Source organism: Thamnophis elegans, chromosome 1 (assembly GCF_009769535.1).
Source record: "Thamnophis elegans isolate rThaEle1 chromosome 1, rThaEle1.pri, whole genome shotgun sequence".
Lineage (NCBI taxonomy): Eukaryota > Metazoa > Chordata > Lepidosauria > Squamata > Colubridae > Thamnophis > Thamnophis elegans.
In genome coordinates this window covers 51,923,737-51,944,971 of record NC_045541.1, presented here as the reverse complement: position 1 = coordinate 51,944,971, position 21,235 = coordinate 51,923,737, and the positions used below count along the sequence as shown (strand labels likewise).

General features: G+C 41.0%; 1 protein-coding gene across 2 annotated transcripts in view; it reads right to left on the bottom strand.

The window, feature by feature from the left end:
- Positions 1-221: 221 nt before the first annotated feature.
- ITGB5 (integrin subunit beta 5) overlaps positions 222-21,235 on the bottom strand; it is a 91,245-nt gene continuing 70,231 nt past the window's right edge. The window contains exons 12-16 of one of the 2 annotated variants that reach the window (XM_032222232.1): positions 19,331-19,553; positions 17,012-17,115; positions 5,552-5,668; positions 2,211-2,377; positions 222-852 (exon numbers count right to left, since the gene is read on the bottom strand). In XM_032222232.1, the coding sequence (XP_032078123.1) occupies positions 757-852; positions 2,211-2,377; positions 5,552-5,668; positions 17,012-17,115; positions 19,331-19,553 (707 nt within the window). In that variant the 3' untranslated portion in view covers positions 222-756. The remainder of the gene's footprint in view (positions 853-2,210; positions 2,378-5,551; positions 5,669-17,011; positions 17,116-19,330; positions 19,554-21,235) is intronic. The other variant, XM_032222243.1, reaches the window with a different exon arrangement.

Here is a 21,235-nt window from a genome sequence, read left to right as displayed (position 1 = left end):
TCGACCCACAAAGGGGTCCCGATCCACAGGTTGAGAACCACCGCTCTAGGCAAACAAGCAGCTTATTTTGGCATTCATCTATTATTTGATGCTTTTTTAAAAACGTTCTTGGCTGCTTAGAGTAATAATTTAAATTCAGGGAATGTTTATTACAATCATTTAAAGTCCTAATTGTCCATGGAATTTGTAAATAGTACATGTGACATTCCACAGTACGTGTGCTCAGGGGGAAATAAATGTCTAAATGACACTGCATATTTGTATATGCAATTGTTTTATTTTTTTTATAAAAATTACTCTAAAGACTGCATAACACAGGGATCTTTTAAAAAAGTTTTTACCACCAAGATCTCCATTGCTCGATTCCCTCCCCCAACCCAGAGAAATTGTCAGTAACACAGCATCCCAGTGAATTGGGGGCTGCACATCGTCGACCACAGAATATGGATGAAACTGTTCAGCGGTATATTCAGTCTGAAGGCGCTTCCCAAGAGTCCACATCAGAAGAGTCTCAAATCAGCAACGCCTGGTTCTGAGTACATCAGAATGGCTTTGAGTTAGGAATCTGAAGAGCAAGTTGGCTGCTGGCCATTTGTCCTTAGCATGCAACTAGAAGCTGTCTCCTGCTATTTGTGGCATTTTCAGGGTTTGTGCAGCTGCCAAGGGCTCCCTCTTCCCTTTGGCAAGTACGGAAGAAGGAAGCCAAGCAGTTCTCAAGCTTTCCATTTTTTTCCCATCCAGACCTGAGTAATCCCATCAGTCAATGGTACCATTATAGGACCTGTTGAGCTTGTTGAATGTGAAGTCTAAACTATGTGAGGATATGGGCTTGCGGTAAAGAGGATTTGTAGCCTTAAAAGGAAAGGAAAAGAAAATTATGAAACAGAATGCCTTCTTGGTAAAATTAAACTGTACACACACACCAGTAAACATTATTTTTTTTTTATTTTTTGTGACGCTTTAACCCCTTTAGTCAGGGTGGAGTCAGGGCGACTGAATGGAGCTGAGCATTTACTGGCCGAATGCCCTTCCTGACGCCTATGTTGAGTTCATAGCATATATTTTCTCTCTGTACCCTGATAAACATCTGCCTCTGCCTAGGATTGAACTCTCAACCTTCCAAGTGTCTTCACCTTTAGGCATTGCACCTGCTCACACCAGTAAATATGATTAAAGATAGGCTAATCTGTTAGCCGTTCACACTGGTCTCCTGTAATATTCAAGAGCCTTGCTTTATTGATTAATAGTTTAATGATTCTTAAAAATCCTGTCCTTTAATGCCACTAAATTTGCACAAAGTAGCCAGACTACAAAAATTGATTTTGTCTAGTTTGCACTGGAAGACATTTCTAATTTTATTGCTATATAAAGTGTTAATTGAAGAACGTTAATGTTTGAGGGATTATGGAAGGATCTTGCTTTCTATCTTACAGTGATACATACAGTATAAACAACCTCACCAATCAGTAAAAGAGCATTGTGAATGTACAGTGAAAAACATTATGGTTAAATATCAATAAAAATGAAATGGAATATTCTTTATAATGCTCAACTTAGTTCCACATAAAAACAAGTTATGAAAGATGGAATAATATAGTTTCTCATTCAAAGCAGGAAACAGAAACATGGTATGTTATCTAACTATTTAGTCATGCAATGCACTTTCAGAGGTGTTTCATTTTAGTAACAATTCTGGTGGAAATATCATATATGTGCACTCATCTGCCCAGTTCATACTGGGTGAACTTTGAAGTGCTGGGGTGAAGATATGAGAGAATGTAATCCTTCAAAATTTTGAGCAAAATATTTTTGTTTGGCTTCACTTGCTTTGCTAAATACCTTTTTAAATAATCCACACAACCCTAATTTCTACCATCTTTCATCACAGTATCTTGAATTCAGGTATATCCAGGTAAAAAGATCTTGACAACAGACTGATATACATTGTTATAATCAAAGTTAGGAGCTACTGTATATGTTAAAGAGGCCACTATAAAATACAATTCTCAAAAAGGGCCTGAATAATAAAATCTAATATATTTTCTAAATACATTCTTTCCCTTTCAAGAAGTAGGACTTCTTGATTTGAGGTCATTCCCGAACAGCAAAACTTTCCTTCACAGTCTCCGTATTCTCAGCATCCTTTTGTATTTCTTCAAACCACTGTAACTTTTTCTATCTCCTCTTTGTTTTCTTAATTTAATACTTACCATTTCGTATCTTGCCCGGGAACGCTCACTCTGGAATTTGGCAAATTCCCGTCTGTCGTGAATAGTAACCAACAGCTTCCAGATTGCCAAAAGGACAATGCCCAGAAGCACAATGCTGCCTACTACAGCGAGTAATATCGTCATGACATCAGGAGTGGTAGTACACTCTAAGAAGAAGAAAGAGGGGAACATGATTCATCATTGTTGACAAGGTCAGTATCTTCAAAACAGGCCTCATCACATAACAACAGAATACATTGCTCCCAAAGTATGTATGAATCAAATTGGAAAATAATTGAATGTAACTGTTTTCAAATGTTATTGTCCATTTTTAACATCAAAAGTAGGCCTGAGATTTAAGCAATGTCTATTGCTTAAATTCAGTACCATGGATTATTTTGACGCAAATTGAGTTCATATGATTCATGTGGAGGTGCTGGCTGTGCAAACGCCATTAAGCAGATGGGAAACTGTTTTTATCAGCAGTTCCCAAGTATGATCCTAAATCAGAGCAGCCCATGGAACTTTAAAATGAAATGTTTATGCTGAGAGCTTTATGGGCACACAGTGCATGACTGATGGATGTAGCCACATTCTTTTGTGTCAGAGACATCTCTTTGTAGGGAAGGTTATATGCATAAGATAAATTTCTGGGAATTATCAGCTAGATTTTAATGTACACATTTTCATTTAGAGAGCCAGCTAGCATTGGATTAAGTGTAAGTGTTATTTATCTACAGGATTGCTCTATGTAACCAAATTGGCCTCTGCAGAAAATTCTAGCAATGCAAAAGGGACTCCTTAGATGGGTATTAAAGGAAAAGCTTTTTCAGTGCCAGGAATCTTGGGTGCCAGGTGCACTTTATATATTATTTATTTATCTGTTTATTAATAACATTTGTATTAATTACTTCGTATATTTCTCAAGCTGTATTTTTTATTTTATTGCTAAGCATTTGTGAGATAATTTTTCACAGCAGATGGCAGCATTTAGCCAACTTTCACCTTGAAAAAGCTAAGCAGGATCAGATTGGGTTAATTCTTGGATGGGAACCACCAGAAACACTCCCCACTGTAGACTAGATGTGAAGTAAAGGTCACAAGGTGTCACTTCTATATTATTGCAAAGAAGACAAGACAGACTCATCTATATTCATCTATACAGCCATCTTGAATCAAGTTTGACCCAAGGGAACATTTACTGCTTACGTTTTGCTGTTCAAAATATGGAAAATGAGAAAATAGTTTCTCATAGTTTCTTACTCCTGGTTGGAAATCCAGCTTACATCTGATTACACCTGATTTAACCAAAATGAATATTCAATTACAAATGGGGTTTCTCCAATGTTTTCCATTTAAACTGCTATTTTATACATTGGATTATCTAGATTCTTTTCTATCTGGTGATAATTATATTTAGCCTAGCTAGTATATGGAATGGGTGGGGATTTCTATCCAGTTGGTCAGATCTTGTCCCAAATGTTTTTTCTGGCAATAGTGCTTCCAAACTGGACTGAGCTTATTTCAACAATCCATCTCAACAAATATAGTCTTTTCCCATTACTGGCATGTTGAAAATTCACAAGAGACCAATTTTATATAACCTGGAAGGTGTGAAAAAATATCCTCCTCATAAATCATTTTCAAATAGAGAACTAATTTCACCATGCTATGTGTTAAAATAAGGTGGTGCAGTAGCTCAGCGGTTGCTGGGTTTGCTGGCTGGAAAGCTGGCAGCCTAGGTTTGAGACTCCAACCTGATGGAGCGAGCTCCAATCCTCACCCCAGCTTCTGCCAACCTAGCAGTTCAAAAGCATGCAAGTGTGAGTAGATAAATAGGTGCCTTGGTGGCACAGTGGTTAGAATGTAGTACTGCAGCTACTTCTGCTGACTGCTGGCTGCCTGCAATTTGGCAGTTAAAATCGCACCAGGTTCAAGGTTAACTCAGCCTTCCATCCTTCCGAGGTGAGTAAAATGAGGACCCAGATTGTTGGGGGCAATATGCTGTCTCTGCAAACCACTTAGAGAGGGTTATACAGCACTGTAAAGCGGTATACAAGTCTAAGTGCTATTACTATTGCTACCACTTTGGTGGGAAGTTAACAGTGCTCTGTGATGTCATGCTGGCCACATGACCATGGAAATGTCTTTGGACAGCCCTGGCTTAATGATCTTAAAATGGAGATGAGCACCACCCTCTCAAGTCGGCAATGGCTAGTGGAGCAAAATCTGTAGGGATTCCTTTATACTTTAGCCGTTACCCTTTACAAGAGTAAAGAGCTAAACTAATTCAGATTTTAATGTTTCAATCTATAAAATGGGAAAATATATTCATGGGAGGGAAAGCCTTAAACGAAAAAAACCACATAATTCCAATAAAGGAAGAAGACAACAAATATATGGAACTCTGATTGGAAAAAAACTGATATTTTATCAGTAGTTTGGATAAACGTGCCTTTCTGTCTAGAACTAATGGCTGAAATCCAAAGACACAACATACTAAGATACTCTTATTCAACAATAAATTAAAATGTAGATATAACTTGTAGTGTCATGTTAAGAATTTATTTTAGGTAGGTAAAAATAGATAATGGTTGATTCTGCTCTGTGCCACCGTACTATTGACTGAAATTACTTAGAATCTGTACTTTTCTTTATTATTTATCTACATATAAAAAGTACAAATCTTTATGGACCTTTTTTGTAGCATAGTCAGTACTAAGAAATGAGTTTGCTAACAAATACGTATGCAAAAAGCTCAAACTAATTGGGTGCAACAGTTAGACAATAAAGTTTGAGCCATAATGTTTGCCCTAGAAGCACTTGACTAATTAAATGAGCAGATTTCCATTGCTAATTTATATTTGATGATGAAGTCCTATGCCTTCATTTTAAGTCTAAATCAGTTTATTACTTCCAGACTGAAATCTTCCTGAAAGTAACACAAGAATGCTAAGAAGTATGATATGCCTTTGAAATTATCTTGTCATCCCAGGTACACATGACCTGGTGATGGACACCAGCTTTTCAAATGCTGGAATTAATAACCCCACTTTTTCAATAAAGTTTCTGAATTTTATCTTATGGATCTGTGGATCTGGGTTTTTCAAATGCCCTCTGTGTTACCAATAACCATCTTTCTCTTCAATATTTATATATCACCCACACTCTGTAAAAAAAATGGAGTAGAATTGATCCACATATATTTTTCTACATAAAAACTGTGTCCAAATCTGTGTCCTGCACCATTCTAAGACATTTTGTTTGTTTTAAATTCTCAATACCTTGATGGTCTGAAGAGTTTACATCAATAAGAAAAAAGCAAGCAGATAAATAAATACCTGCTTCCTTCAGAACGCTGATATTTGTCTTTCCATTGGTGAGTTCTGAGTACGTGAATTTCATCACACAATCCTTCACGGGATAAGCACATAAGATTGAATTAGTGTCATCGGTTTCTGAAATAAGATTAAAAAAAAAACTCAAGTGGAATAAAGGGCATCAATGCAATACATTCAAATGCAAAACTCATGTTCCGTGTTTGCGTTGTTGGCATATATTCAGCACATCGCGATGTGTTTAAAATACCTGTTATTTTGGCCTCTGCAATTGAAGGATACCCTGGGATTCTCACGAGACTGGATTCCTTCAATATGAGAGGCTTCTTATTAGTACATATGGAGCACATTATGGAAGTGTTCGCATGTCTAAAATTATACAAACTATTAACATAGAGAGTGTGCTGGATGAGATGTCCAACCCAATTGCTTTACTTCATAACTAATTGTTTATAAATCTATGGGTAGACATCACTCAAGGAACACAGAGGAAATGTTGACGTGGTTGTACTCTACTAAAACCGTAATTATTATGAGGTCCTGAAAGAAGGCCAAGGAAACCTGGCCTTTTGGAGTAATTTCTTTGGAGGAGGAAGTTTCATTTCCTTCTACAAATCTGCATAAAGGAAGTAATTGTCTAGAAATGGGTTTAATTTTACAGCCTATTTCTGGGCGTAGGGAGTTGGAAGTGAGGAGAAGTACAATATGGAATGATATGCATTACAGAAATATATGATGCGAAAATGCTATGGAGGGAACAGACAGCATTAAACTAATCTGTTAATTAAAGCTTTTCAGAGATATGAGGTAGGTTGAGACAGGCAAGTGATATGTTTTCAGGTAGGTCTTTTTTTTTTTTGTACTTGTACAGACTTCAATCCTTTTAAAAACTATTTAGCCCTTTGGGAAATAAAGACACCTGGCAGCTGTTTCTAGTTCTGACAAGAAAACATTAAGCACTGCTATTACTAAGTATATTATTATCTTAAAAATAAGATACACACTAGGCAGGTTCCAAAAAAGAAAACTAAAATTATTTTTTTTAAAAAATCTAAAAAGCCAACACAAAAAATTGCTCTGACCCCCACAGAGGTGGTATTCAGCAGGTTCTGACCAGTTCTGGAGAACCAGTAGCAGAAATTTTGAGTAGTTCGGAGAACCGGTAAATACCACCTCTGACTGACCCTGCCCCCATCTATTCTCTGCCTCCTGAGTCTCAGCTGATCTGGAGGGAATGGGGATTTTGCAGTAATCGTCCACTGGAGTGGGGAGGGAATGGAGATTTTACAGTATTCTTCCCCTGCCATGCCCACCAAGCCACGCCCACAGAACCAGTAGTAAAAAATGTTGAATCCCACCACTGAACCCCAACCAAACTATATAAAGGCGGGGATCTTGCTTCAATTGCAGTTGCAGTTTATTTGCTAGCCCTCTAAACCAGGGGTGTCAAACTCACGTCATCACATTGTTGTCATGTGATGTATCGCGACTCCCCCTTTGCTAAAATGGGGGTGGGCGTGGCCAGTGCGTGACGCATCCAGCTTGCGGCCCGTGAGGTTGAAACCCCGATTTAAACAAAAAAAGCAGAATTGAGGATATTAAAAGTACCTATAATGAGATTGTGAACAAATCCAGTAACAGTGCTCAAAGCATGGAGCAGACTCAAGGAGGCATCAGTTCTACAGGTAAAGTAGGGCTTAGCCTATATGGCTTGAATTGGATGACAAATAGTTGATAATGCCATTATTTTACCACACTTCCACAGAGTACCACTTGTCTGCAAATCTGGGCAATCTTTATATAAATAAAGAGGTCATTTAAATATTCTTCAGTATGTTGTGTCTGTTCCTATAGTGACCCCATGTTGAGGACTCAATTTTTTCTCTGCTCATCTATACACTGGGTGAGCCCTTGCTACTTGACAAATAGGAGCTGGCAAGCAGACTGAGCACATAGAGATCCAAACATCTCAATGAAATTATAAATTGATTGCTCCCATGGCACTTGGCACCGAACTCACTGCCTTTGAAGCTCAGTGGATCTTTGGCAAGTTCTCATCGTTTTCCTAAAGGAATCCTGCAGGATTCTAAGAGTTCTTGCAAAACAAACACGGAACTTTATGAACAATAGTGGATTCCCATTCAGTCTTAGTTCGTACAAACTCAAACTGCAATGGAAATGCCATTGGGAAAAGTTGTATTTTAGGAAGGCAGAGAACAAAACAACTGTATTTATGGAAGAGAACATTTTTTAGCTCAGGATTTAACTGTGGGGTCCTTGGTGTTTTCTGAGCTTGCTTGTTTACCTGCAGATGTTTCATTACCGAACTAGGTAACATCATCAATTGAGTAATGAAACATCTGCAAGAAAACAATCAAGAGCATCAAGGACCACTCACTGTCAGGAGAGGAAATATGTACCATGTGGTTCTCAATATAGTACCTAATAAATCAAGCCCTTTGAAACCACTGCAACTCTCCCCCACAAAAGCGGGTTCATTATTATGTGAACATTTGCCAACAGATATAAGAAGCTACTCTATTCTTTATTAAATGTATTGTTATTTGTTATATAAAATAATACATTTTTCTACACAGGCAGATATAAATTTAACCAGCAGTGGCTCTTTAGTCTTACTACCAAGGATGTTTTAAGAGCAGTATGTGGACAATGCACACGTAGTATTCAACTATCTACTTATAACCACTGATTATCTTCAGAAGGAGATTGGTGAACAAGTCCCACTTCATTCTCTGTATGTTTTTTTTTAAATGCATAAAATTTATAGAGTGGGATACACAATAAAAGAATGTGGCATGGGTGGTTCAAATTCTATAAATTCTTGCAGGTAATTTAAGATCATTTTCCTCCTTTATAATACCCTGAAACAAGATTAGCTGTACAAAACATGAAAAATTAGATGGTAGGTATTTGATAAATTCAGCAAAGATTTTATCACAGGGCAAAAGCACTTTCCTAGCCTAGATTCTGTTTATTCATATACTCTCTGGGCACTATTGCATTCCCTTTGGTTTATGCAGAACTCTTGTTGCCTATAAAATCAAAAGTTTTGGGTGCATTATTCTAGAAATGTGCATTTAAAATACAATTGATATAGCATGTAGACTTAATATACCACTTCCTAGTGCTTTACAGCCTTCTCTAAGTGGTTTACAGATTACCTCCAACAATCTGGGTCGTCATTTTACTGACTTCGGAGGAATGGAAGACCGAGTCAAACTTTGAGCCATTCAGGATCGAATTGCTGGCAGTGAGTAGAGTCAGCCTAAAATACTAAATTTTAACCACTATACCACCGCAATTCAAATGAAACAATAATGAACTGGGCAGAGTTTTGGCCAAACATCCCAAGCACTGTGTATCTTTCTTTGTAATGTTAACTGTGCTTCTCTTGTGGAATGCTATTACAAGTACCATTCCAAATTAAACTGCGATTCATTGATTGTAATTATCCTATTTTTTCTTCTCTTATTTCTTCATATAGCTCATCCAACTACAATTGTCTTCCAAAAGCTGGTGCTTCCATCTCCAAGGACCAAACCAAATGTGAAAAATATGTTATATTTAGTATTCTGCCAGTAGGGCAGATAAGGAAATAATTCTGTAGATTTGGCCTTTGAACGATTTGCAATTTTCTTCTTGTACTGGAAGGCCTTTCTGTGCAAGCCAGCACAATATTTAGCTAGGTTATTTTTGCAGAGCTTAAACATGTGAATTTAGAAAACAGCCTTAATCTAAAGGCTATCATTTAGGGTTATCTACATTCAGCTATTGGAAATGAAGTTTAAAACTTGTTCACTTTTATATTTACAGAAAAAGGAAGATTTCAGCTAGATGTTCCAGGTAAAGTCATTATTAAAATATGCTGCCGCAAAATCTCTACTGCACTTCTGGATGAAGAACGATATTTTCTTCAAAAGACTGAAAGCAGAATTGATATTAAAACCCTGTGCAAATAGCCAAAGGAATGTCAAATTCACCCTTGCCCTCAAGAGCGATAGAAACATGTCTATTGTAGATTAAAGAAAGAAAAGAGTATTGCAAAACATTTACATTAGCAAATACTGTTGCTTGTGTCAATGGAAGAGTGAAGAATGAGTCGAAGAAACAGAAGTCATGCATGTATGAAGAGCAACACCAGAATTGTCTGAACAAACAATAGGTAAGAAAAAAAAAGATGAGGCCATTCTTTTTAAAGACAACTGAGTTGACCTTTGAACATTCTCAAACATGAAAATATTTAAACTCAATATTGGAATAGACCAAAAATGTCATCTAGCCTCACCTCTGTTTGGATATTATCTGTGCACATCCACAAATATCACCTAAACCTGTGATGGCAAACCTATGGGACGCGTGCCAGAGGTGGCATGCAGAGCCCTTTATGTGGCCAAACATGCCATCGCCAGCTGCTCTTCTGGTTTCCAGCACACACATGTGCGCAAGCCAGCTGGGCTTTGTTCAGGTACTGGAGTGCTGGAAAATGGCCTGAAAAGAAGCCAGAAAAAATGGCCGAAAACAGTCCGAAAAACAGCAAAAAATGGCCAAAAAACACCCAGCCAGCTGGTGTTTGGGTTTTTGGTGCTCTGCTGTGTACACATGTGCACATGCATGTCTGCACGTTCCAGTTTGGGCACTTGGTGCTGAAAAGGTCTGTCATCACTGAGTCCTAAACAATCCAGAAAGGTGCTGGATTGAGGCAGTGGAACATAAATGAGCACTAAGGGCCGTTCAATGCAGAACTCTCTGCTTCGACAGTCTATAGCTGTGATGGTGAACCTATGGGGCACGTGCCAGAGTTGGCACACAGAGCCCTCTCTGTGGGCATGCGTGCCATCGCCAGCTGCTCTTCTGTTTTTCAGTGTGCACATGCGCACTAGCCAGCTGGTATCAGCCTCTGTTTTGCTGCTTGCTTTTTCGGCTGCCATTGAAACGGGGAGGGAGGGCATGGTATTTGGGTGAGGGAAGTAATCTGTACAGGACTGTTAATTGGGAGTTGTTCTCTCCGTTCGTTTGCGCATGTGGAAGGAGAGGAGTTTCTCGCCAAGGCCAACTGTCCGGCATACCAACCTGATGATGATTTTTGAAGATGTCTCCATCTGACAGTTGTGGAGATATATGATTGGACTATGGACTGGGGTACCAAGGGGAGGGGAATGAATCATGTATTGATATCTAATGCTTTCACGCTCTTTTGCTCAGATCCAGCTTTATGTCACGGCTCCTTCACTTAATAACCAAGAAAGAAATCACTCAACTACATTTTGCAGAATTAAGTGTACTTTTACTGATTATAAGTAATGAGAAGCTAAGCAAAGCTGGATCTGAGGAAAAGAGCATGAAAGCATTAGATATCAATACATGATTCATTCCCCTCCCTTTGGTACCTCAGTCCATAGTCCAATCAAGACATTAAGCTGGATCTCACCTCGCACCCATCCCGGAGCTGACACCTTCCGAGGGGGGTGCACCCAAACGCTGAAGAATGTCCCACCAGGGCAGTGATCAAGAAGAAGATATGGGAGCAGCTGCAGGCCCTTCGGTGGTGGAGCAGATGGCTGGCCTGCAGTTGGAAGAACGATCTGTTCGACCCAGGTGGACTTGGGGAGTGGGACAGAAAGAGGATCCTGAAGAACCTTTGACTGGGATTACTATGAGGAGACCCAGAAAACCAGCAGCTGACTAGCGGGATCCTAAGGAGGAAAATCTTATGATGTCCCAAGCCATGAAACTTCTCGAAGGGGCGTGGGAGAGATGCCGGACTCGTGAGAGTGGAATGGAGAGAGAAATTGAGGCAGAGACAGTGAGAAAATATATCTTGCCTGACCTGAGAGAGACTGGAGGGGTCGAAGGGGGAGTTGAACAAGATGACCTAGCGCCAACCCCAATCACCGCGGCTAGAAACATTCCAAGAGGGGGGGGGGCTTGCAGACGCCGGATGGCTAAGGTTCTTCCTTTAAGTGTAAAATATGGAGGAGAACCAAAAGAGTTAGGTCTTTTTCTTGTTCAACTGTGAAACTACATGCAGATGTATGGCGATGAACTGGGTTCTGATGAAGCCAAGGTAAGAGTTATATTGATGGCTTTGGAGAAATAAGCGGCAGATTGGATGGTGCGGTTGCACAATGCCGACTCCCCACTTTTGAGAGACTTTAATGGGTTTATGACCGCTTTGAGGAAACGCTTTGATGAGTCCCTCACAGAGCGAAGAGCCAGAATTAAATTTACAACTCTTACCCAGGGGAAACGGCCAGTAGCTGATTATGTACAAGAATTTCGGGAGCTGTCAGCTTATATGAGGGGGTGGTCTGAAGAAGCATTGTTAGACCATTTCGCTGATGGGTTAAACAAAGAGATTTACCAGCATTGTGTGAACAGGAGACCTCCCCGTAGATTGCAACCCTGGTATGAAGCAGCTGCTGATATGGAAATTGACTTGGCCAGGCTGAATTACAAAGGGGAAGGTGAGGGCAAAGAATCCCCCCTGCCAACCCCCCCCCAAGAGTTCCGAAAGGGGGGAAAGGTGGATTTGCAAGCAAGCCCAAACCCTTCGTGTGCTTCTGCTGTGGGAAGGAGGGGCATTGTGCCATGAATTGCCGGGTCAAGATGAACCAAAAAACCCCACCCCCTCGGAAAGAGAAGAGGCTGGAGAAACCTCCCAGCAAGAGGAAAGAATCTGCCTTGAAAGGGGAGGAACCTTCTTAGCATTTCAACCCTGTGGAAGGAGGAGGCGAAACCCCCAGCTCTTCGGAAGGAAGTGACTCTGATGATGAGGAATGCTGGGTAAGTTCCCATTCAGGACCCATGACTATTCCAGTTGAGCTTAGAGTGCCCTCTTCTGGCGCACGGGAGAAAATTCTAGCTCTTTTAGATTCCGGTTGTACACGATGCATTATGAGCCTGGAAATAGTAGAGAAATTGGGATTGAAGCTAAAAACTTTAAAAATCCCAATTGCATTTTGCCAATTGGATGGCTCTATTGCGGGAGGGAGCCCTGCTCATTTTGTTACTGAGCCTATTGAGATGTGGATGGGAACCCACCAAGAAACATTAAGATTTATTGTAGCTCCAGGAATGGACCAATCCCTTATATTGGGATTGCCCTGGCTGCGTAAGTGGAACCCACACATAAATTGGAGAAAAGGTTGGTTACGCATCCGGTCTGCTACGCCCCCTGAAAGGGAAGAAGGGGTTCCTGAACTGAATAAGCCAGACCCCAACCTAGCAGCCAGGGGACAAGAAAAAATTGAAGGGGAGGAAAAAATCCCAAAAGAATACTGGGACCTGAGAGATGTTTTCAGTGAGAAATCTTCAGATAAATTACTCTCACACAGACCCACTGATTGCAGCATTGACATTCTCCCTGGTGTAAAACTCCCTAAGCCTCAAATTTACTCAATGACCCCTAGAGAAATGGCCGAACTGAGGAAATTCATTGACAAAAATTTGGAAAGGGGTTTCATTGAATCAGCTAGACCCCGAGTGGCTGCTCCGGTCTTATTCAGAGAAAAGAAAGATGGCTCCTTTCGTCTATGTGTGAATTTTAAAAACCTGAACGGAGTATGTGTCCAAAATCTCTACCCTTTACCACTGATGAAGGACATGCTGGGTAAAGGGAGGATTTTCACAAAGTTAGATCTATGAGAGGCCTACTACCGTGTCAGAATGAAGGAGGGGGATGAGTGGAAAACTGCATTTAATTGCCCTCTTGGTTGTTTTCAATTTCGAGTTATGCCATTTGGACTGCAGGGGGTGCTGGCTGTTTTCATGCAATTAATTAATGAGGTTTTACATGACCACCTTTACAAAGGTGTGATGGTCTATCTGGATGATATCCTTATTTACACGGAAACACGTGAAGAACACGTGAAACTTGTTCGCACAGTACTCAAAAAGCTTTGTGCAGCAGAACTATATGCTAAATTATCTAAATGCGAATTTCATCAGGAGAAAGTAGATTACCTGGGGTATCGCATCTCTCACGAGGGAATAGAAATGGACCCAGCAAAGGTTCAAGCAGTCACAGAATGGGCGGCCCCCCGCACAGGCAAACAATTGCAAAGTTTCTTAGGTTTTGCTAATTTCTATTGTCAATTTATTCCTTCTTTTGCCAAGATTGCCTTGCCAATTACAAACCTCCTGAAATCAAAGGGGGAGGCAAGACCCAAACCGGGTAAACCCTTGAACTGGACTATGGAATGCCAAGCTGCGTTCAAGAAATTAAAAAGCCTGTTTGCAGCTGAACCAGTCCTGAAACACCCGGACATGGATTCACCTTTTGTAGTCCAGGCGGATGCTAGTGATGTTGCAGTAGGGGCAGTGCTACTTCAGACAAATGCACATGGGAAGTTGCAACCCTGCGCTTATACTTCTCGAAAGCTAACAGAGACTGAGAGACGATGGGCTATTTGGGAAAAGGAAGCTTTTGCTGACAGGTGGACTTTGATGACCTAGCGTCATTTTTTTGGAGGGGGCAAAACACCCTTTTGAGGTATGGACTGATCACAAAAACTTGGAGGCTTTGAAAAAACCCCGAAAACTATCCCCCAAACAAATGAGATGGGCACAACACTTCAATAGATTCAATTTCACTTTGAAATATATCCCAGGAGGGAAAAATTTTATGGCTGATGCTTTGTCCAGACTTCCTCAATATAACAGTTCAAAGCTTAGTCTTGTCCAACCTGTCATGCCAACGAGAAGCCTCACCGCTCTGGTTGTCACCAGAAGCAAAACCACTTCCAATTTAGAAGTCACACAAGACCTTATTGCAAAACTTAAGAAAGCCCTTGAAGTTGATGAGTGGTTTCACCAACATACAGATGAATGCACCATGAAAGATGGCATGGCTTGGATCGGAGCTAAATTGTATGTTCCTGCGACTATTAGAGCCATGGTCCTTCAACGTGCTCACGACTCACGCATGGCTGGACATTTTGGTTTTGTGAAAACCCTGCATCTCATCAAGAGACAGTTTTTGTGACCCTCATTAAAAAAAGACATTGAGTCTTATGTAGCTAGTTGCCCTACTTGTGCTGCGGCAAAACAACCATCAGGGAAGCCTCAAGGATTGCTCCAGGTAGTGGCCCGTCCTGAGGCACCATGGAAGGAGATCTCTATGGATTTCATTGTTGAATTACCAGAGAGTCAAGGAAATACAGTGATTTGGGTGGTTACTGACTTGTTCTCCAAGCAGGTTCATTTTGTTCCTTGTTCCAAGATCCCTTCCGCTAAGTCCCTAGCTAAGTTGTTCATTACACATGTCTATCGACTGCATGGAGTACTGGTTCGCATCATCTCGGATAGGGGGGTGCAATTTACCTCCTTGTTTTGGAAAGTTTTTGAAGTTGATAGGCTCCGCCCAAGGGTTAAGCTCCACCCACCACCCTCAGACTAATGGGGCCTGTGAAAGGACTAATTCGGTACTGGAACAGTATCTCTGATGTTTCATCAATTACCAGCAGGATAATTGGGTGGAATTGTTGCCTCATGCTGAGGTGGCGTATAACAACTCGGCACACAGTAGCACGGGATTTACGCCCTTCAACATGGTGTACGGACATGATTTTGTGCCTATCCCGAGATACCTCGAGAAAAACCGCAAGTGCTGTCCCTTTCCGAGTGGAGTGACCAGCTCCGGGAGATATGGCCTTTGGCGTACCAAGCGCTGGATGCGGCACATCAAGCACATAAGAAGCAGGCGGATAAAAAGAGGGAGAAGGCAAGGGAGTATAAGGTTGGTGATCGTGTATATTTATCCACCAAATTTCTCCGAACCTCTCAAAAGTCTAAGAAATTAGACTAACTAGTATGTTGGCCCGTTCCCGATTATAAAGGTCATCAACCCTGTGTCCGTACATCTGGAACTGCCTAAATATCTCAACCGTGTTTACCCGGTGTTTCATGTCAATCTCTTGAAGCCTTCTCCACTTCTCCATTGTGGGGTCCTTTGGTGGCTCCGCCCGCACCGCTCCTGATTGAGGGTGAACAGCATTTTGATATTAAAGAAATTTTGGACTCTAAGAAGCTTAGAAACCGCGTTCAATGTGACCTGGAAGCATTTCCCTCCCTCTCATGCTGAATGGGTCGATAAGTCCCATGTGCAGGCTCCTCGACTTCTTCGTAAATTCTACTCTGCCTACCCGGACGAGCCTTAACCTCGATTGATTTCTCTTTTCTTTCCCCATCCCTTTGTTGTTCGTCCATTTGTCTGTGTTCTTTCGTTTCTACAGGGGTGATCATCCTTTTTCTGGAGGAGGGCCAGATGTCAGCCTCTGTTTTGCTGCTTGCTTTTTCGGCTGCCATTGAAACGGGGAGGAAGAGCATGGTATTTGGGTGAGGGAAGTAATCTGTACAGGAGGACTGTTAATTGGGAGTTGTTCTCTCCATTCGTTTGCTCATGTGGAAGGAGGGGAGTTTCCCGCCAAGGCCAACTATCCGGCATACCAACCTGATAATGATTTTTGAAGATGTCTCCACCTGACAGTTGTGGAGATATATGATTGGACTATGGACTGGGGTACCAAGGGGAGGGGAATGAATCATGTATTGATATCTAATGCTTTTGCACTCTTTTGCTCAGATCCAGCTTTACGTAGCTTCTCATTACTTATAATCAGTAAAAGTACACTTAATTCTGCAAAATGGAGTTGAGTGGTTTCTTTCTTGGTTATTAAGTGAAGGAGTCGTGACAGCTGGCCTTTGAGCTTCTGGGGCTCCGGGGCGCGCACATGCGCAGGCATACATGCACATTCCAGTTTGGGCACTCAGTGCCGAAAACGTTCGCCATCACTGGTTTATGGCAAACAAAAATCTCTCAACATTCTGCGGTCCAATATTCAATTAGGTGGAAACATAAGAGACATCAGCCTTTACTTGACTCTCCCATCTGTCCTATGTGATCTGGCAAGAGGGTACCGTCAGCCAAGGAGTGTTAGTTGGCCAAGCCCCATAAGAGTCCCTTCTGCCACTGTATCCACCTTCTGGAACATAATCTCTCCAGAGATTAGGCTGCCCCAACCTTGCTGGCCTTCTGCAGGGTCCTGAAGACTTGGTTCTGTGCTAGATCTTATGCTACAGGTATGCCATACAGGGGCACGTTTCTTGGCTTAAGGGCTTTTTAATGATTTGTGTGCCTTATTCCTTGTTTGTTTTGTATCAAATAGATGGCTATATAAATAGATTTAATAAACAATGAATGCAGTGTTTACTTCTGTTATTGTCACGCAAAGGACTCTAAATACTTCAGGAAGCTTCCTCCAGTTACTGAACAGCACAAAAGGCTAAAAAAAAATCCCATTTAAATGAGCCAAGAATTTACGGCATTAAAAACAAATTATGGCAGCTTTGCTCAAGTGTTCTCCCTGTTGTCAGAAATGCACCTATGATTCACACATTTTATATGTGCAATGTTTCCATTGTTTTCACTTTGGTGGTACTTACTGAGAAAATCTACTCGCGTTATTATTTCATCCCGGCAGTTTTTTTGGCAGGTTTGGTTATCAGCCAACCTTCCTGAGTTGAACAGGATACACTCAATGCAGTCTCTGGGAAGGAAGAATTGTTGATAAGCGTGATCTTCAAATCACATTTAAAACATGATAACGAGGCTTTTTTGGAAAATAAAATCTCTTTTGATATAGACTACATATTACAGCATTCGCAGATAAATTTACCCCTGTGGCTGTTACAAAATGCAAAGAGAAGAATGGGCTTCAAATATTCCAACTCAAAATAGGTTTTTATTACAATTATATCAATATTACAAATTCAAGTGAATATTCCCTTGAGTTCAACATCTAACACAGGGGTCTCCAACTTGGCAATTTTAAGACTTGTGGACTTCAACTCCCAAAATTCCTCAGCCATCCATCCTGGCTGGGGAATTCTGAGAGTTGAAGTCTATATTGAAGTTGCCAAGTTTAGAGAGCCCTAATTCAACACATGATGGAGAATAAAGGAGAAATGAGTCTTGATATTCTAACTGTAGCACCAGGACTCTGAATGAGTCCCTTCTTTAAAGTAATAATGGCCCTGATACAGGTGGTATTCAGCTGGTTCTCTCCGGTTCAGGCAAACCGGTAGTGGCAGCTGTGGGAGGCTCCACCCACCCACCCCAATGTAATGCGTGAGCACTGAGCAGGTGTAGAAGGCGGTGCGCATGTGCAGACATGGCACGTGCGCTCACATTTGCGAACAGGTAGGGAAGGTAAGTGAATTCCACCACTGCCCTGACAAACTATTGCTCTAGAACAGGGGTGGAGAATTATGGTCCTTTTATGACTTGTGGACTTCAACTCCCAGAATTCCTGAGCCAGCAAATCAGGAATTTTGGGATTTGAAATCCATAAGTCATAAAGGGACCATCGTTCCCTACTGCTGTTCTAGAGTCGGTTCAAATTTAGATTCAGCTTTGTGACAGGACTATGCTTCTACAGAAGACCCACCAGATTGTAACATTTGTGTTCTTTTGAACATCTTCCATCGGATAAAACGGGCCAGCTGCTGATGTGTGGGTCAAGAACATTCTTAACATATAGTATAATGTGTACCACAATATTATCTCAAACAAAGCTGTTTTGATGTTTTTAATTCTGCTTAATCTACATAAATTATGTATTATTTGACTGTTAAATCTTTCCAGGAAGTGATTTCAGCTTGGTTAGCCTCCCTTTAAGAATATTCATAAAAAGGATAAAGGCACTTCAAAGAGAAATCATTCAAGAGAGGACTTGCTTTAAGGAACAATTCCTTGGAATAGTCCCAAACTGGAGTTTTGTTTTGTTTTTAATAATTTGAGGCTGAATAAAATTGGAACTAAGGATAGAAATGCAGGGTAGGGGTTGTATTAAGCAAAATAGAACATAGTATACTAGTGACTTATCATATCTTCATTCATTACTTGGTTTTCTCAGCTGTGCAGAGCTAAACAAACTGGGATTTCTGACAAGGTTCAATGTATGAACACTATGCTGTTTCCAACTTGGATAAAGGGTTACAGATCTGAAGCAAAGTTAGTCAATCAGATTCCATTACGTGGATCTTGAACTATTGGAGCAGAATGAGAGAAGATAAGCAAATGACAAACATATGAGCCCCGGGGAAAGTTCTATTCCATGTTCTATTGTTAAGAGGTTTTTTTAATTGAAAAGCCAAGCCCCAACATTCACCCTACGAAGCACTTTAGAAATGATCTCCTTTACAGTAACCTCTGTCATGCTTTGATAATCAGCACATTTTTTTGTACTTGCAGAAGTAGAGGTAGTCCTCAACTTACGACCATAATTGAGCCCAACATTTCCGTTGCAAAGTAAAATATTTGTTAAGTGAGTTTTGGCCCATTTTACAATCTATCCTGCCACAGTTGTTAAGTGAATTGCTGCAGTTGTTAAGTTAGTGACATAGTTGTTAAGTGAATCTGGCTTCCCCATTGACTTTGCTTGTCAGAAGGTTGCAAAAGGTAATCACATGACCCCAAGACACTGTAATTGTCATAAATATGAGCCAGGTGCCAAGCGTCTGAATTTTAATCACATGACCATGGGGATGCTTCAATGGTCGTAAGGGTAAAAATGGTCATAAGTCACTTTTTTCAGCGTCTTTGTAACTTTCACTAACAGTCACTAAATGAATAGTTGTAAATTGAGGATTACCCGTGTTCAGATTGGAAAGGCAGTAATGCAGCCAAGAAACCAAAAAAACCCCACCCCATGTTATGACGTTGCTCTTTGAGTGATTTTGAATCTAGATATTGGCACATACCTTTTAGTACTGCAGACACCTGGGCAGGTGGGACATTTCTCACAAGTCTCCCCAAAAGCTCCAGGTTCAGTGCATTGGCATTTTCCACAGATGCAGTTGCCTCGGCCACTGCACATTTGGCCATCTTTAGAAAGACACCGGCCTGTGTCCGTTGAGCAGTTGCAGTTATCCCCAATATAGCCGTTGTGGCACTTACATTCCCCACAGTGGCATTCTCCGTGACCTAAATATGAGTTACACAAAGGAAAAACAATCATTTGCATTGCCAATGCAATGGGCCACAGTTCCAGATGCTCTCTTAAAATCTGATTCAGAAATAGAAAGAGACATATTCAATCATCAACATAACCCCTCATCCAATGATCTTGTATTTGTATTGGTTAAAGTTCATTTAATTGTTATGGAATTATTCGGTGCTTTGGGGCACACTTTGCTACTTCATCTATACCAGGGGTGTCAAGCTCAAGGCTTGGGGGCTAGATCCAGCCCGCAGGGTGCTTAAATCTGGCCCTTGGGACCGGCCCATGGTGCTTTTGCCAGTGAAAATGGAGCTTGTAAGGGCCATGTGAATCCCTCACAAGCTCCCTTTTCACTGGCAGAGGGTTGCACGAGGCAGTAGCAGCTGAAAACGGAGCTTGGGAGCCCATTTTCGCTGACAGAGCACTCGGGCCACCACAGGTGCTCCTGACACAAGTGATGTCGAGCTGGCCATGCCCCCTGCGGTCAAACATAACCATAATGAGGCCCTCAATGAAATCAAGTTTGACACACCTGATCTATAACTTCTTCTAAGATCATTATCTTATGAGATAAAAAAGACATAATATACTTTATACATTCATGTTGTTGTAGTAGTAATATTGAGAGCCAGTTTGGTTTAGTAGTTAAGAGCATCTGACTAAAAACCAGGAGATTGTCGCGTCTTAGGTCCAAAGTCAACTGGTTGACTTTGGACCCATCTCTTTCTCTTTCTCTCTCTCAGTCCTAGAACAGAGTTAAAGGAAAAGTACTTCTGAAAACATTGCCAAGAAAACTGCATAGAGTTATCCAGTGGGTTGCTAGGAGACAAAACTGGCTCAAAGATACACACAAAAAGAAAAAAAAGAAAAATAGTGGTGGCAGCAGAAGACATTAACTGGATTAGAAACAGAGATGACTAAGCACAAAACTGAGCATGAAAACAAACTGAAGGCAACTAAACGGGGGGGGGGGATATATGGTTGGTATCTACATTTCATAACAGACAGACTTGTTTCTCCACTATTGCTTCAGGTGGCAAGTGGTCAATTATTTTATTCAACCTTTCCCTCAGAAACAAGAGAATAACATGTCCCCCGAAAGATCCATGTAGATCATTTTTAAAATATATGTATTATCCACAGTGCTTTAAAAAGTTGATGGTAGTTTTTAGGTTTCCAAACCAAGAAATTACTTGAATAATCAGAATGTGGTTCTGTAGAAAGAAAGCCTACAGAGGTCTTCTCTTTCAAATAATACAATTCTATCTACATTGTAAAAGATTGAAGGATGGACGAGACGTGAGGTGGCTGAAGTAAGTTGAACAGTGGTTATTGCAAACAGAGCAAGAACTATGTACAAACGGAATTCAGCACCTCACCCTGCTTGACAGCTATTTATACGGAGCTGTCAAGCAGGGCGACCAATGGGAGTGCTTCTGGGAGCCCATGCTCTTACATGTAAAGCCGTGCTTTAGCCAATCAGGCGCAGCTTGGCTGTTTCCGGCTGTCAGTCGTAAGTTGAGGATCTGCAGCTGGTCATAAGTCGAGGACTTTAGGATCGGTCGCAGGTCGAGGACTTAGCATAAATCTACTCAGAACTCCCACTGAATTCAGTGTGGATATACTCCAAAATTATGGGCCTAGAACAGTGGTGTAAAAGAACTTA